The sequence below is a fragment of the Cololabis saira genome, chromosome 23, assembly GCF_033807715.1.
Source record: "Cololabis saira isolate AMF1-May2022 chromosome 23, fColSai1.1, whole genome shotgun sequence".
Lineage (NCBI taxonomy): Eukaryota > Metazoa > Chordata > Actinopteri > Beloniformes > Belonidae > Cololabis > Cololabis saira.
In genome coordinates this window covers 32872207-32890733 of record NC_084609.1, presented here as the reverse complement: position 1 = coordinate 32890733, position 18527 = coordinate 32872207, and the positions used below count along the sequence as shown (strand labels likewise).

The following is an 18527-nucleotide window of genomic DNA, read 5'->3' as shown; positions in this document are numbered from 1 at the left end:
GTCCCGTGATCAGGACCAAAACGGTACTAGTTTCTTCTGAGCGGAGGAAGATTCTGGTCCGCGTGTCGAGGCGCGGTCGGATGTGCGTTACTAGTCAACACAATAGATTAATATTAATAACCCAATATCGTGATACAGTTTGTCACCTCCATGACACGTATCGTGACGTTTTTGTATCGCGAAATTTCATGGCACGATATATATCGTCACACCCCTAGTATTCCGTATCAAAAACATAACTAAAGTGAATACTTACCCATCCCTGAGTCTTTCTTGGTGCCGTCAGATATGATTTCCACATGGTCTCCGTCGACATCGTAGCTGAAGAAATCATTGAGGTACGTCTTTGACCTCTGGCCCCCAAACACGTAGAGACAGCGGTTTCTCTGCAGGACGAGTCAACACGTCCTTGCCGTCATTACACGGACACCGGTACGAGTGAACGTGCAGAGACAGGGTCGGCCTCGGCGCTCACCGTGTGGAAGAGCATGCAGTGTCCGATGCGGGACTGGACGTCCTCCGGGCCGGCGTTGCACGAGTCCTCCCGCAGCAGGCTCCACGTCCCTGCCTGGCAGTGGAAGGCGTACAGCCCGCTGAACTGGGGCTCCGACGTCCGGCTGTCCTCCACGCTGCCGTTGCACGTTAGGATGCGGCCGCCGAACGTGTAGATCATATGCTTCTCTGAGTCCATGCACATCTGCAGGAGGAGCGGTGGAGAGGGCCAGAGGAAAACAGAGAGGAACAGGAAGTGAGAGAGGTCAGGCCCCGGAGAGGAAGGAAAACTAAAGTTGGACATTTCCTATGGAAATATTTAAATATGGTCAAAAATAAGTAGAATTTATACATTTTCAGGATAAGGAAAAGTCCCTCATAAAATACAAATAAATGAACAAATGAACGCCGGAGAAAATCTGATCAAAGTTTCTGTATCCATTTTTTTGTTTACATGTCCTCAGTTGACACGTTGATGGCTGAAAATTATAATTATGCTCTCATAATTAAACAATTGTGTCATCTTTAACATCATGCTTTTCAGCTCATCTGTAATATCTTCAGTTATTTATTTTTTTCTGAAAGGAGAATCATTTTTAATACTTTTTCTTTTTAATTCACACTTTTACTTGTGTATGGGGACAAAAAGATAATGTAGCTGAAAAGGCTTCTGTGTCAGGTGCAGTGCATTGTGGGTTGTGAAGGAGATCATAAACAAACATGACAATCAATCAATCGATAAATAAATAAATAAATAAATACATAAATAAATAAATAAATAAATAACGGTCGCCGACCAATGAATTTTAATTGCAGTCACGCTTTATCTACAAGTTGCGTGGTGATGGTTTTTTATACCATTCTGCGGGGTCAAGTGTGGTTGCCGTGAGTAGGGATGGGAATCCAGAACTGGTTCTTGTTCAGAACCGGTTCCCAGTGTTTCAATTCCTTGGAATCGTTTGCCTTTTTCGCAAACGATTCCCTTATCGATTCCAGTGGGCGCGAATGACGTCACCAAGCACGTTACGCAACGTGCTTGGTGACGCCCAGCAGGAAAACACGGGGACAAAGCGGCATAAACACTCGAAAGTTTGGTTACATTTTACCAAAAAGGATGACAACAGGGCGACAATTCTTGCAATGTGGATATTTCAACAAAGGGGGGAAACTGTTAGGACTCAGCCGGCTGATCCGCTGGGAGCGCGGAGTCAGCCGGCGTGTGGTAATGCTGATTTATGGTTCCGCGTTACACCAACGCAGAGCCGACGGCGTAGGGTACGCGGCGACACGCACCGTACGGCGCACGTCCCCGCGTACCCTACGCCAAGGGCTCTGCGTCGATTTAACGCAGAACCATAAATCATGCTTTAGAAGAGCTGCGCGCTCGGCCACGTGGACGTGCCGGGCACTCCGGCGGACAGCAGAGCTCCTGACAGCTGCAGCATCAGCTCATCTATGGAGAACTTAAAGAGCTTCTACTGCTAGCTTCTACCGCTAGCTTCTACCGCTAGCTTCTCCTTTCATCAAGGCAGGGAAGAGAATCAAGCCAGAATAGATGAATGTTACCAGCAGTGACTAAGTTTGTGGTGTTGAACATATTACTGGACATTCTTGTGTAATTGCCACAAAATAATTTGTTGTATTTAGTTAATTTCTACAGAAGAATATTTATTTTATATTAAATACATATTTTATATTACAAATAATTTTGTGGGGACCCCCTGGCACCATGGAGGAGCCCGAGGCTGGGGGCGTTTTAAGACCTCACTTGTATTTTTTTGTTCAAAGATATAAAACAAAGTTGATACTAAAATTGTTCTCCTTTTTTCCAAATGAAAATCGATAAAGAATTGAATCGTTAAGCAGAATCGAAAATGGAATCGGAAAAATCTTATCAATTCCCATCCCTACGTGTGGTTGTCGTGTCCTCCAGCTCTCAGCTTCAGGCTGGTTGTCATGGAAACATGACGCTTCAACCAGACTGGGCGACTGTCGTGTTATGCAATGTTTAGGCTAACGAGGAGTAAAAACCGACATTTGACAACACGAAACTAACAAAACAGAATAAGTATGAGTAACATTTCTACACGCCAATTAGGCCACACACGAACGCCTCGGCAACCATCGTTCTGATTTACGGATGGACGTACAATGAATGAGACTTTTTACGCTGCGTTTCATGCAGTCGACATCGGGTGGCCCTTCGGAACCAGACTGCCACTTTCATGCAGCTAAAGACACGTTGGTGGGATTTTTCTCTCGTGCTTGGACCAGAATGTAAAAGGCCACAAGAGTCATATCAGTGGAACCACTTCGATGGAAATGTTACAGAACGCTCACCCTCGCATCCAAAACTGCACTGAAAGACAGTCCATGTGGATTTAAATGACATCTTTACATAAAATTAGAATAATTGAGTGTTTTTTTTAGAGTTGCAAATGAATTTCAAAACTAAGTAAAATGTTGAACAGACAGCCAAGTTGTTGTTGGTGTATTGCCAGGTACAAGGGTTTACTGGAGAGAGAGGAAAACCAGTGTAGAACCAGAGGAGTGGCTGTTAAACCCGACCATCATTCCCAGTGTGAGAGCAGACGCTGCTCCTACCTGGTGGTCGAACACCAGCTTGGGTCCTCCGTCTGCTGACGTGTCCTCGCTGAGCAGCGTCCAGGTGTTGGCGTCGATGTCGTAGCGGTAGAAGTCGCTCTTCAGGGACTTGCTGTTCCTGACGCTGGAGTCCAGGTAGCGGCCCAGCGTGTAGATCTGCCGCCGCTGGGAGTCGATGCACATCTTGTGGCATGAGCGAGCGCTTGGACCGTTCTGATCGGTGCACAGGAGACACGCTTTACAGAGTTAGTGTCCTCAAGTCTCAATCTGGTCTACAAGTAGAGATGCACCGATCGATCGGCATCCGATTGGTATCGGCTGATAATGCCCATATCGGTTTGGATCAGTGTTTTCAAAATAACAGTTCAAAGCTGATCCGATGACGTTTACAACAACAACCGGCCGCCAGCGCTGCGTTCCCACATCTCAGATCAAGGGGCCGTGGCCTCTAGAAGGGGCGTGGCCTCGGCGTGTGGGAGTTTAACAATGTCCAAATAGAACAACACATTTGCAGTTTGCAAGGTCCAAAGGAGAAACCCCGAGGAGGAACGTTATAAAAGAATTTCAACACAACAAAGCAACAAATGTAAAAACTTAAGCTAATAAGCTACATGAGTCTAAATCGTCTCTAATGGCGCTTTTCCATTAGTACCTACTCAGCGCGACTCAACTCGCCTCCACTAGCCCTCGTTTGTTTTCAACACCCAGATCAGCAGTAGGAGTGAAGCTGCTGTGACGTATTTGATTGTGTCTAAATGAAGAAGACAACAACACTAAAGATGTAGAACCTGGAGGAGATGATAGATGTGCTGCTGGGTCTGTGGCTTGTGTTCCATATCAAGTTAAAAAATGAGTGTGAGAGAAGCTTCAAGCAGCAACGCCTTTTTTAAATTTAGTTTGTCTCAGCACTGCTGAAAAGTCAGCTGGAGCCGTGAGCAGCTATGAAGAGACAGAGCTCCTGGTGGATCTGGTGGTTCCTTATCTCCGTCTAGATCCCTTTTTAATTCTCTCCTCAGCACCAGGTTTATGAACATCTGACCCTCAGAGTTGGATCATGAAACAGACTTTTGCTGCCATTGCTGGTTGAATAAAATGAGGAAGCCGTGAGTCGCTCTTGTGCTGATTCCCGCTTCCTGACTCAGACATCTGACTCCAACCCCCCGACCAATCGGTGGCCTGTAGTGTGATGATGTCAGATACATCCGACTCAGCAGCTCAGAACCTCAGCAGAATAGTTACAGAAAAGTATCTACTCTGCACGGCTCCACCCGTCTCGGCCCGTAGTGGAAAAGCGTAAAACGGGGGCGAGTAGAGGCGCTGAGTAGGTACTAGTGGAAAAGCTCCATAAGAGTCTCTAGAGGGTGAAATATTGCACATTGCCTCAGCATGCAATACAACAGTGGTCAATTCATGATACTTTCTCATCTCCTAATTTTTATACCTAATAATACAATGTCAGTGTTGTGTACATGAGACAACAATATTGAAGGATTTATAGATTTCACGCTGTGATCGGCAATATTGGGATGGGCAGGTACTGATTTTGGTGATCAGTGATCAGCCCTCAAAATCCGGATCGGTGCATCTCCATCTACAAGGTCCAGAATTCACTAGTATTAAACCCAAAAACTATTCCAGCAACCCATAGAAAGTATAAACCAATGGTGAGAGAAAAGCATGCTTCTCCCTGAACCCTCCTCCCACATTCTCCCCCTCCTCACCTCCTTCTCCGTGTCCCTGGAGATGCAGGCCCACTGGTTCTCCTGGACGCTGTAGGCCCAGAAGTCGGCCAGGTCCTGAGTGCCGTCCCAGCCGCCGAACAAGTACACCGTTTCTGCAGAGCACACATCAGATCAGCACGTCATCCAGTGCTCTCCAGTGCAGACATGGAATCTAAAGTACTTTCCTTGGGATTGACTTTGGGCGAGCAACGACCAGAAAGCAGCATATTGTGAAACGCTTCCTCTAACAAGCTTGGAGAGCCTTTTTGTTGGGGTCAAACACGGGCCACTCGAGCTCATACAGAAGGGAAAAGCTGAAGGTTGTGATTGTTTCAAAGACTTGGTAGTAGGGATGCCCCGATACCGGTACCGCTCTCATATACTCGTACCCGCAACAATCCTCCGATACCCTGCACCGATACCACTTCATTGTTGTTGTAGTTACTGGTTAGTGACTCTAGGGGGAGATGTTGAGTTGCAGTCAGTGGTGATGAGAAGAGAGTAGGGCTGCAACTAACAATTATTTTAATAATCGATTAATCTGTCGATTATTTTTTCGATTAATCGATGAATCAGATTTTTTAAAAAAAGCATTCAATTCCAACCATTCGAAAACAGAACTGACAGTGCAAATTCACAGTGCAGATAATCTTCAGAAAGTTCACAAACAGGTTGCTCCTTGAACATCCCTGAGCTCTTAAAATATTGATAAAAAAAACAAACTAAATGGACTAACACAGAAAACATACACATGTATGCTTTACATCTGCCAAATATATAAAAATAAAGTGCACAAAAGAGGTATACTTTGTTTAAAAGGGACCTGAGCTGTCAGATCAATAAATAAATTATAAAAAATAAAGAAAAATACAAATCAGAAACAGGATTTGTTTGAACATTACAATTTGTTCTCTCACTGCCTTCATTCAAAAAACTAAGGATCTTACCAAGACATTTTCTTATTTCTAACCTAAAAATGCCATTACACCTGATAACACACATCACTTAAAAGGTTAGGTGTTTTTCCACGTGATTCAATTGAAAATGAAGATTTTGAGTTTTGGCAGTGTTCAAAATAAAATTATGAGCCCTGCTGTTTTGGAGCACATTTTCTTTTGGTTAAAACTGTAGCGGGAACAGATGTTTAGAGGAACCTATGTAACTACTGGGTTAGAGGGGGAACATATAGGAGAACGGACCAGAAGAATATAGCGTGGGTTGAAAATAAAAGTTAAGCACTGAGCTACATGTGTCTCCCGTCTGGGCCATTGCAGACTGCCTGAGCACTTTATATGTATCTATGCCTGAGCATGATGTTACTAAAACCAAACAAATCCGTGCCCTCTTTCTTCTTCTTTACGTGCGCTGCGTAAGCGCGTTGTGCAGCATTAAATGTAGTCCGGGCGCGACTTAAGGCTGATTTATGGTACCGCGTTACACCAACGCAGAGCTGTGCATACGGTGTGTGTCGCCGCGTACCCTACGCCGTAGATTTAACACGGAACCATAAATCAGGCTTTTAGTGAGTGACATAATATTCGCGCGACACAACGAATCGATAATAGAATTCGTTGCCAACGCTTTTAATAATCCATTTTTATCGATTCGTTGTTGCAGCCCTAGAAGAGAGTGATACACGAGTGAGACTGGCAGCGCCGTTTCAGGCAAGATAGCTACAATTAATGCAGCGGGACGTCAGCAGTGTGGACATGTTTCAAAATAAGGGACGACGACAGAAGCAAGACAGACTGAAGCTACTGCTGCTAAGGTGTCAAGAGGAGGGAAGGAGAATACGTTGTTTAATACCAGCAACTTGATAAAACATCTCAAGACACATCATAAAGCCGAGTATACGGAGTATACTGTAATTTATAAATGTAATTTATGAAACAAAAAAACAGCGTCAGAATGGTTTTGAGGGAGAGAAGCTGCAGAGGGAGGGGGAGTGTATTTGTATATCTGGTGAAATGGAAACAGTGTTGCATTTGGAGTTTGTCAGGAAATGTGAGTCACAGCTGCGTCAGGCTCACCGGTCTGGACGTCAATGACCATCTGATGTCCTCCCCTCATCCCCGGCCTGTTGTCATCGCTGTCACCTGGAAGGAGGAGAGCAGGGTGATGCACGACAGTGGAATGGATGGATAATGACACAGAGGAAAGTGAAGGAGAGGACCGGAGAAGATGGGTGGAATGTTAGGAGGAGCAGAGGAAGCGAGCAAACAAAAGAGGAGAGAAGAAAGGGCTGGTTTAGACAAAGGTTTCAGTGTGTACTGAAATGTTTATTTGAGAGTGAGAATATCTCTGGTCTGAATAGATTGTCTCACTGTTCACGTCGTCTCGGCTGATTTCTTGGCTGCTTGTACCTTTGTGGCATTTTGGGATGATCTGACTCCAGCGGGGCTTGTACTCCTGCTGGCTGATGTACTGGTTAAACAAACCGTCTGGGAAACAAGAAAAGAAATTCAACTACTAAAAAAGTCAACACAAATAACACCATTTTCATCTGCAATAAAAACGTTTAAAAAGGAGCTTGAGGCAGGATTGAGGCAGGATTTATGAAAAAAATTCGTATACGTTTTAAGTTTTCTAGTAATAATGTCAGATGAAGCGTTCCAAACCAAAAAGAACGATCCTCTAGTGTATCTCTCCGTTGCCTTGAACAGGCTGTGTGCTGCAAAATGTGCTGCAATTCCGGGCCCGAATTTCCCTCGCTGTCCTGCAGATGTGACGTCACATGACGCTGCATGCGCGTTCTCCCCGCTCCCCCGTGCCGGCTTCACTGTTGGCTGCAGTACCCCCAACGGCCGTCGTGGTGAAGGGTGGCGCTAATGAGTCTCATTTCTTAAAAGGAGCCTCATGCTCCTTTAAATTAGGGCTGTCAGTTTAGCGCGTTAATTAGATTAATTAATTACACTGCTAATTAATGCCTTATGAAAATTAATGCAATTAATTATGAGTGGCAAAATGCGTGAGTATTTTAAATGTGTCCCATTGAGGGAGCCGTAGTTCACTTGGCAGTAACAGGTCACTTCCCTCCTGCTGCTGGTCAAACTAACAAAGCAGTGACAGACCTGGACAACTCAGGGGAGACTCAGCAAATCTTTGCTAGGGCCTTTGAACGGCAAGTTGATGTATAAAAAGAAAGAAGACGGGACTATCAACAAGAACGTGGTGATTTGTACATTTTGTAAAAAATTATTTTCCCATCACCGGAGCTGCTCCAGCCTGAATTATCATTTCCAGTTCCACTGTAAACGTTACAGGTACTAGTACTTGAATTGCTGTATTGAGTCAGCTTTAGGCCACTTTTCCACATTTACAAAAACTGATATTTCTCCTACCACTTTTTGAAAAATACCATAATTTCCAGGAACCTGCATAAATATCTGTTAAGTTGCTATGAGCAGCCAAACCTACAGGGGGCAGTGTAACGAGAAGATAGTCATGCTAGCCAATCAGAATCCTGGAAAAAAACAACAAATGACACGAGTAACTTCCAGTTCCTTCCAAGATGAACGAGAGTCTTTCGCCTGGAGTGATAGAGAAGTGGAGTTACTTTTAAGAGTGACGTTAGAATATAAAACAGGTAAAATGTGACGTTCTGAGGACTAAATGTCTGTTTCTCTCTGTTTACAAGCAAACATGAAGACGGAGGTTTTAAAAATCTCCACTTTGGCCGGAGTTTTCATAAATGATAGTTTTTAGTGACTTTGAGCTTCGTTTTCGTCTAAACGAACGGCCAAAACGCATGAAAACACTAGCGTTTTTGCTCCGTGGAAACGGGGCCTTAGTTTTCATTTTTAATTGAGAGCCTGCTTAAAAGGGAAAGTTCGGTTTTTTACAACCTGGACCTTATTTCTGGCATTTTTTATGGTCGTATACTCACCCAGGCAAGTTTGGTGTCATTTGGAGTCCTGCATGACGTCATCTCTGTGCGCGCATCCCAGACACAGCTTTGTTAGTTATTTGAAACATGTCTGAATATTTTTCAAATTCTGAGGTTGTGGACGACGACTTTGAATATGATGGACGTCCTTACCGTTTTGAGCCGGAGTATACGGCTGAAGAGCTCACTGAACGGAGGACAGAGTGCGCGCACAGAGATGACGTCATGAGTTCAGAGGTCTTGTTTACAAACTGATTTATTTGTTACACACACAGCCCCGGATGTAGACACCAGGTCCTGGAAGCAGATCTAGTGATTCATAAAATAAATGAACGAGTTTCGCGGCAATCATGTGTTATTTAGACGCTGCATCGTCTGTGTCCCGCGGTGCCCCGTTCACTACCGTTATATGGAGAAGCGGCTCGCAAAAAACTCCTAATATCTTCCGAAGGACTCCAGATGACACCAAACTTGCCTGGGTGAGTATACGACCATAAAAAATGCCAGAAATAAGGTCCACGTTGTAAAAAAACAAACTTTCCCTTTAAGTGCCTATTTGAGACTTGCCGTATTTTATGAATTTTATTTAACTGTATTTGCATTGCATTTTTGAATAAAACACATGGTCTAATTCCGTGATTCCCAACCCCCGGTCCCCGGACCGGTACCGGTCCGTAGAGCCGTTACTACCGGGCCGTGGAATGGCTTGTGTTCCGATCATAATTAGGGCTGCAACGATTCGTCGACGTTGTCGACAAAAAAGCGATAATCAAAATTGTCACCAGACGTTTTTTTTCCCAATGGAGTGAGGCATCTCACTTCACTTCACCTCATACAATCTCTGCCCAGAGCCGCGCTGCAGGACGTCTCAGCGGAGCCTTTTTTTTTTTTTTTTTTTTTTGCGCCCTCCCAGCGCAGCTGCGGGTAACAAAACTTCAAATGTTCGGGAGCATTTTAGCCTGGATACGGCGAATAAAAGAACACTTGCAAGTAGGGTTGCCACCCGTACCGTAAAATACGGAATTGTCCTTTATTTGAGAAGAAAATGTTGCGATTTGTCCCGTATTTTCATTAACGCCCCATACACACGTCTGTCACACACACACATCAACACTAAATTGATCAATAATAACACAAATAAAACACAGGAAACATTAAGGCCAGCAAAATCTTTGTGGCGGACCTGCTGCGTCTGTGCCCAGATCTTTCTATGTGCCAGACAGCGCTGCGGGGAGGAATCGGGCTTCACTTCCAGGTAGGGGTTGGGAATTGGAATTAAAAGTTCCGTATTGAACCAATACGGACATATATTATGCCAGGCCCGGTTCTACGAGGGTGCATAAGCAAGCATTGCACCCTCAGTTTGTGTTTGCGTGCTCAGTTGAAAAGACGAAAAGAAAAAGAAAAGAAAAAATCGTTAAGCCTGATTTATGGTTCCGCGTTAAATCGACGGCATGGCTACGGCGATGGGTACGCGTGCGACGCGCACCGTACGTTCGCGTCTCCGCGTATCCTACCCCGTAAACTCTGCGTCGGTGCAACGCGGAACCATAAATCAGCCATTGTCCGTCACTACGTGCAGCAGTTACCTGCAGCAGCAAGACGCTGCTCTGATTATGGCTCACAGTTTATGAAAGCCCCAAATAAAAAAATTATTAGAGAATATTTTATGAAATCAATAAACAATTCCATCATCAAAATTATAACATAGGTTCAAAATATCATGCTTTGCATGTAATAAGACTAGGTAATATATTAGTTTCACCTTTTAAGTTGAATTATTGAAATAAATTAACTTTTACACCATATTCTAGTTGAATTATTGAAATAAGTTAACTTTTACACCATATTCTAGTTGAATTATTGAAATAAGTTAACTTTACACCATATTCTTCACCTGAAGCATTTTTTTGTCATATAATTTCATCCAAAACTTGTTTAAATCTAAATGTGTTTCTTTGAGTGGCAGCCCTGTCATGGCTTGGCGGACAATAAGTTCTGGTACCCGTCCGGACTGAACAGCGCCATGCACAGGTGCTGTATGCAGGTTAGGTACAGTCTGCTGCAGAGATGAGCGGACCTCAGCAAACCTCCATGAGCCGTTTCTTTACTGGTTGTTCGAGTAAAAGAAATGGTGATGAACAAGTGGAAAATCCTACCAAAAAGAAAAGCAAAAGCTTTAATCGCAAGTACGACATTATGTATATAAAATATGGATTTGTTGCAACGGGCGATTTGGAGGCGCCAAACACACTTTGTATTTTATGTGGAGAAACGCTCGGCAACGAAGCAATGAAGCCATCCAAGACACTTAAATACAAAACATCCTTCTCTCAAAGACAAACCAGTGGATTTTTTCGAAAGGAAAAAACGTGAGTTAGATTTGCAGAAGCAAGTTTTAAAGGCCACAACATCAGCTAACGTCGCTGCAACGAGGGCTTCATATCTCGTTGCTCACTGGATTGCAAAAGCTAAAAAGCCATTTACAATTGGAGAGGAGCTAATACTGCCCGCTGCAAAAGACATCTGCCTCGAACTTTTGGGGGAAAAAGCAGCTGGCAAAGTGTCGCAGCGGTCTGGCAATTGAAATAGGCTGTTATTTTCGTAAAATGAGTCGCCACCTGTTGGTGGATAAATATATGCACCTGAAACCATTGTAAAGTTAGTAAAACAATGATAGCCTGCATTTTAAAATGCATTGTTTTTTTCTAAAATGTTTATTAAAATTGACATAAATTGTCAACCGGTCCCTGAGCTTTTTGTTTATACTTCTGCTGGTCCTCGGCACAAAAAAGGTTGGGAACCCCTGGTCTAATTGGTTTGCTGATGTGCTTGAGTTTTTTCTTTTGAATTTAATTTATGAAACACTTCACCAATAAAAATGTGGATTTCAAATCTTCTCTTCTTATGGCACTTTTGCACTAGGACTTACTCGGCCCGACTCGGCTCGTCACGCCTTTACCCGCCTCTACCCGTTTGTTTTTCCACAGCCAGGGGAGAAGTGGGCAGGTTGGGGTGAAGCTGCTGTGACGTACTCGATTACGCAACCGCTTTATTCATGTCGGTGCTGATCAGAAATCAGCTGGAGCCGCGAGCGGCTGAGAGTAAAACAGCCCGTCTACATCCCTTTTTTAATTCTCTCGTCAGTCACCAGGTTTATGAACATCTGCACCTCAGAGTTGGATCACCAAACAGACGTTTTGCGCTTTATAATAAAATCGCCGCGAGTTGCTCTCGCTCTGACTCCCGCTTCCTGATTCAAACGTCTGACGGCCCCGCCCCCCGACCAATCAGAGGCGCGGAGGGTGGTGACGTCCCCGCCCCCCGACCAATCACTGGCGCGGAGGGTGGTGACGTCGGAAATAGTCCCTGCTCAGCCCTGATAGAACCTCGCTGAAATGGTTACAGAAAAAAGTATCGGCTTGGAGCGGCTCTACCCGTCTCAGCCCTAGTGCAAAAGGGCAAAACGGGTAGAACCGAGCTGAGGTGGTACTAGTGCAAAAGGGGCATAAGTGTATTCAATTGATTAGTCATGCACTGCAATTTTGCAATGTCCTAGAATTTGAATTCTTTATTTGGGGACCTTTAGCAGATATGAGATTAAAATGCGATTAATTACTTATAAATCCTGTAATTAATTAGATTAATTAATTATAAATCCTGTAATTAATTAGATTATTTTTTTAATGGCCTGACAGCACTAGTTTAAATGAAAACAAAGTGAAATACCTCGCACAGCTTTGTCTATGAGCTCCTCGCAGGCGTCGAAGTCTCCCTGCAGCACCAGCCGGTCGTGCAGGTGGGTGAGCATGGGGTGCTCCAGCGCGATCCGGGTCTTCTTCTGCAGCGACTCGAAGGCCTCCGTGTAGTTGTGCTGCCGGAAGTGCTTGAGGCAAAGGCGGATGGCTTCCTGTTCTCTGTACTGAAATGACATGACAGAGGAAATGAACGCAGGTTAAACTGCTCCACCAGCAAAGTTGTCTATTTGGAGAATGAGTGACATAAAATCATTGCTTTCAACTCTCTAAAAGTTCAGAGTGAGAGTGTTTATCTTGGGTGGGGCTTGAAGACTGAATGACGGCAGCGGGACGCTCCCAACGGTTTGGTTCAACCCCAATATTGAGAAGAAAATGTTCTGGACTGGTTTTCAATCAGGCCACAACAAGCATAAGCTTCGCAATCTGGAAGAGTCTGGTGAATCTTATCTTAAACCAGTCTGCTTTTCAAATTGTAAATAAAAAGTCTAAATAGTCTTGTCAATATTTTCAGATGACAGGAAACTACTGTGCAGAATAAAATGTGGCAATTCAGAGAGCCAGGAACATAAAGATGGAAGAGAAAGTGAGAGTGTGCCTAACCAAGAGACCAAAACACAGTAAAGCTTGGACGGAGGTGAAGGAGCTACTTCCCCTCCATGTATATTGGAGGAGCCTCAGGGCTTCTTCACACTCCATCAGCTCCAGGGACTCCAGACCAGTCCCCAGTAGTGACACAATCTTCTGGACCAGCTTGTTCACTTTTGGCGCTTTTCCACTAGTACTCAGCCCGACTCGCCCTCGTTTCTTTTCAACACCCAGATCAGAAGTATGAGGTTGGAGTGAAGCTTTGATTGTGTGATCTAAATGAAGAAGACAACAACACTAAAGATGTAGAACCTGGAGGAGATGATAAATGTGCTGCTGGATCTGTGGCTTGTGTTCCATATCAAGTTAAAAAATGAGAGTGAGAGAAACTTCAAGGGGCGACACTTTAATTTTTGTTTTGTTTCTCTCAGCGCTGCTGAAAAGTCATCTGGAGCCGTGAGCAGCTATGAAGAGACAGAGCTCCTGGTGGATCTGGTCGTTCCTTATCTCCGTCTAGATCCTTTTTAATTCTCTCCTCAGCACCAGGTTTATGAACATCTGCACCTCAGAGTTGGATCATGAAACAGACTTTTTCTGCCGTTGCTGGTTGAATAAAATGAACAAGAAGCCGTCAGAGTTGCTCTTTCGCTGACGTCACATCCTGACTAAGACTGACTCCAACCCCCCGACCAATCAGTGGCCTGTAGTGTGATGATGTCAGATACAGCCGACTCAGCAGCTTAGAACCTCGGCAGAATAGATTCAGAAAAGTATCTACTCGGCACATTAGACCCCTGGTGGAAAAGAACCAACTCGAGTGGAGGAGAGCCGAGCTGAGTAGGTACTAGTGGAAAAGCGTCATTTCTTTCAGTCCCTCCCTCTGATGCTGCCGCCCCAACAGATAACTGCAGAGAAAAAAACGTCTGTCATCACCAGAGCTAGAGAAGTCAGAGAACACTCCCGTTTCCTCAGAGCTGCAGTTCTTGTCCAGTCTGCTGCCCAGAACACTAGGCCATCACAACGCACCTATCGCCCTCCGCCTCTTTGTCTGCTCCACAACACAAATGGTGTTCATCTTATTTGTAGTCTTCCAACATCTAAAAAGGATCTCGTTTGCACCAACTACTGTCCAACACCGACTGAATCATCCAAGTATTTCTGGAGATAACAGGATTCAGACTTGCCCTGGTAGTCTGAGGTGTACAGAGTTAGGAGACGCTGAGAATACTACTCTTGTAGTATTTGTGTGCTGCTAACCACCTGCTCAGACACACACCTTCAGTCTCAAGTCTTGGGTTTTGAATACTGTTTATTGGACAGGCAGGAAGTTTCTCACAAAGCAGTGCAGTGGGGAACCTGAGAAATTAAAGGACATCAGCATATGATTCTCATGTTACCGTCTTTTATCCAGATTATAATAGGTTTGCTGAAGCGGGTCGATGACGGCATCTTCAACTCCAATAACATTACCATTTACAAACTGCCGTGGACTTTGAGAGCTGCATGTTTGCTGACTTAGGTGGTCCAATAACAGTCTCTTCAGGACTTTCGTGATGTGAGATGTTAGGGGCAACAGGACTACAGTCATTAAGAGCATATGGGGAGATTGTTTTTTTTTTATAAATACTGGAACAAGGCATCTTCCACAGCACTGGAACTTTCCAGTGAAGTAGGCCAACTGTGGATTCACACCGAAAGCTCCAAAAATCGCCTGCGGTCGCTCAGGACTCCTGCATCGCGCCTGCAGTGGGCGGGGCTTCAAGCTGCGCTGCAGAACTGGAGGAACAAAGTGCATATATCTATATAAAGCTGCACATCTTCAGTTTCCTCTTTCACCATGGATCACACTTTCTTTATATTTCGGTGTTATTTCCGCGTAGATAAGAGAGAGTTTGATGCTCCTGAACCAGGTTGGTCCTTGATCAACATCAACCATCATCGTTGGTCCCGGTGAAGCTGCAGTCTGTCTGGTGAACACTGACACACCGGGTCGGAGCGGATTTGATCATATTGTTTAAACTGTGTTTTGTGATTAAGAAGCACTTTTTTTTTTTTTTTATTATTTTGCGTTGGATCGATATAGCAAATAAAATAAAGACCATACAGCTCCTCAACAATCAGTTACGTGTTTCACTTGAGCAGTTCAGGTAAAAAACAGCAGTCAAATCAGCAAAAATGTCAGTTTGCTGGATGAAATATATTAATTCCTGATAAAATAAGTGTGTTATTGCACAGCTATGCTGATGTATGCATGTGAATGAGTGTAGGTTTGTGTGTACATGAACATACAACTTGCTTCGTGAATCCCAGTGATTGGTGTGATTGGACGCTGCCTCGGTGTCGCTGCTACTCATTTGCATAAAGCTCTGGACACCTCCATTGCGCCACTCCCGACGCCTCCCGCAGTGAGCTTTCATAGAAAATGAATGGCAGCGGGACGCCTATGACGCCTGGGAAGCTTCTGGTGTGAATGCACAGTTAGGGTGAAGACACGCTGCAGAATATCTGTTTGTAGAAAGGGGCCTTTGGGACTCGGGTTGACACGGCCTGGACCTGCTGCGGTTCAGTCTCTTTAGCCTCTTCTTCAGCTGACTGCTAAGAGACGAACAGGCAGGAAGTGGAAGCAGAGGGGTTCTCACAGATATTGCAGTATAAAGAAGCACTTGAGATCCCCTCTTCCTTCTCTAGCGATGCGTTTATGGTTTCACAAAGAATTATAGCATTCTGCAGTCTCAAGATGGTTCCCTTCCTTTGAATTTGCAGTTCACGGTTGGTCATTGACTGCAAGGCTGGCCTCAGTTCTGCTGTCGCTGCAGGCATGTGCAATGGTTCCACTGCTGCAGGAGGGACGTGCTTCAGAGGAGACGTCTCCTCCAGGTTGCTATGCGGGACGACAAGGTTTTATGACTAGCTAATGATGAAGTTAGTGATACTCCAGCCAGTCCATGCATCTCTGACCTGTGGTTGCAAACCGGTGGGATTTTTCTGCGGTATATTGAACTTGCTTGTTACTTCATTAGGCATATTGGTCAAAATTCTGCCAACAGGTCACTTAAATTAAAAGCAGTTGGACTTGACAGTGACCCGTATAGTTACCCCAAGAACCAGTGGTCCATGGACATTAATATTTGGTACAGTTACCCCAAGAACCAGTGGTCCATGGACATTAATATTTGGTAGTTACCAAGAACCAGTGGTCCATGGACATTAATATTTGGTACAGTTACTAAGAACCAGTGGTCCATGGACATTAATATTTGGTACAGTTACCAAGAACCAGTGGTCCATGGACATTAATATTTGGTACAGTTACCAAGAACCAGTGGTCCATGGACATTAATATTTGGTACAGTTACCCCAAGAACCAGTGGTCCATGGACATTAATATTTGGTACAGTTACCAAGAACCAGTGGTCCATGGACATTAATATTTGGTACAGTTACCAAGAACCAGTGGTCCATGGACATTAATATTTGGTACAGTTACCCCAAGAACCAGTGGTCCATGGACATTAATATTTGGTACAGTTACCAAGAACCAGTGGTCCATGGACATTAATATTTGGTACAGTTACCAAGAACCAGTGGTCCATGGACATTAATATTTGGTACAGTTACCCCAAGAACCAGTGGTCCATGGACATTAATATTTGGTACAGTTACCAAGAACCAGTGGTCCATGGACATTAATATTTGGTACAGTTACCAAGAACCAGTGGTCCATGGACATTAATATTTGGTACAGTTACCCCAAGAACCAGTGGTCCATGGACATTAATATTTGGTACAGTTACCAAGAACCAGTGGTCCATGGACATTAATATTTGGTACAGTTACCAAGAACCAGTGGTCCATGGACATTAATATTTGGTACAGTTACCCCAAGAACCAGTGGTCCATGGACATTAATATTTGGTACAGTTACCCCAAGAACCAGTGGTCCATGGACATTAATATTTGGTACAGTTACCCCAAGAACCAGTGGTCCATGGACATTAATATTTGGTACAGTTACCAAGAACCAGTGGTCCATGGACATTAATATTTGGTACAGTTACCCCAAGAACCAGTGGTCCATGGACATTAATATTTGGTACAGTTACCAGAACCAGTGGTCCATGGACATTAATATTTGGTACAGTTACCAAGAACCAGTGGTCCATGGACATTAATATTTGGCCACGAATCCAGTTTCCTGGTATTTATATGTACTTAATTTCTACGCCGGGGAAATACACGAAGCAAAGCTTGAAGACATACAAAAGTCTTGACGCTTGGTCCGACTTCAAGGCAAGATTTGTTGTAGAACTGAACTTTATGATTTGACCGTTTAGCGTTAGCTACCCAAAAATCCAACATTACCTGATACTAAATGGGAAACGCAAATCCACGTTTCGGTGTCTGGAATCCAGTTGTTTCTGTGAATTGCAGCGATCCATTTGTCTCTCTTAAGCTTATTTTTCGGCAGTCTGTAAAACAATAACTCCAATTTCTTGCTAAATCTATGAGTACAGTCGATCGCACAACAGCTCTTTCCCATTTTAGATGTTTTCCAGTTGCTCAAACTGAAAGTTTACGCTGCCACTCAGTCTTTCCGACAACTCAGTCTTTCCGACAACTCAGTCTTTCCGACAACTCAGTCTTTCCGACAACTCAGTGGGCGAAACCCGCTGTGAAGTTGCATCTGTGACATCATGTGCATTCCCTCTATTAAGATCTACTGCTGGGGTGCAGGATGACACTACTGAGGTGTAACAGGGAAGTTGAATCCTGACAAGGTGGGAGGTCTGTGTGGTTGGGGACAGGAGAGTAGGGTGGCATCCTCCTCTAGGAGCTGAATCGCTCGGGGGGAAAGAAAAGAGAAAAATAAATTGTTCATTGGTCTGTCCAGACTTCCATAAGTCTGCCCTTCTCCTTCAGTCAGTGATCTTTCCAACTCCGACATCACGCAGATTGACCTGCTGTAGTTTGCTCTCCAGCATTTTCCAATACAACCTTCACTCTCTTTCAGCTTAACTTTAAGCCGTTTCTGCTCACTTCTCCATAGCGGCACTCTCTCAGGTCACATGGTGTGAGGTTGGTTGAGGATGCACCTCACTGTCAAGGTGATACTTTCCAAACAGAAGCCACGTCAATCCCAGAGTACACACCCGTCTGTAGACTCACACCCCCCTGCAGAAGTTTTTCAGCCTCCTGTGACACCTCCTCACAGTTGGAGGGGTCACAGATTGCCTCTGAATGATGGGTTTGGAGATGGAGGTGAGAATGACCAGCAGATATGATCTGCTCAGTGAAAGAATCATTTCCAGCACAGCATAAAACCCCATGTTTTATTTTGTCTGGTAGGGCAGGTGATAAACTGATGAAGTTAGGAGTTTAACTGAGAGGAGTGTGGTGAAATCTCCAGACATTGCCATAAATGCAATGGAAAGATGTGTCTGCAGCCTGGTAAGTGCTGAGTTGATGACATCTATGTCATCA

The 18527-nt window shown here is 44.4% G+C and overlaps 1 protein-coding gene across 3 annotated transcripts in view; it reads right to left on the bottom strand.

Annotated features, from left to right (window-relative positions):
* Positions 1–18527, bottom strand: part of mkln1 (muskelin 1, intracellular mediator containing kelch motifs) — a 64060-nt gene that overhangs the window by 27437 nt on the left and 18096 nt on the right. For 2 of the 3 annotated variants that reach the window (XR_009770899.1, XM_061715195.1), the window contains exons 6-12: positions 12433–12625; positions 7142–7258; positions 6848–6913; positions 4818–4930; positions 3097–3309; positions 476–697; positions 257–386 (exon numbers count right to left, since the gene is read on the bottom strand). Coding sequence is in view for 2 of the 3 variants with exons in the window: in XM_061715195.1 (XP_061571179.1) it covers positions 257–386; positions 476–697; positions 3097–3309; positions 4818–4930; positions 6848–6913; positions 7142–7258; positions 12433–12625 (1054 nt within the window). In the remaining variant the exon portion in view is untranslated. The remainder of the gene's footprint in view (positions 1–256; positions 387–475; positions 698–3096; positions 3310–4817; positions 4931–6847; positions 6914–7141; positions 7259–12432; positions 12626–18527) is intronic. The other variant, XM_061715196.1, reaches the window with a different exon arrangement.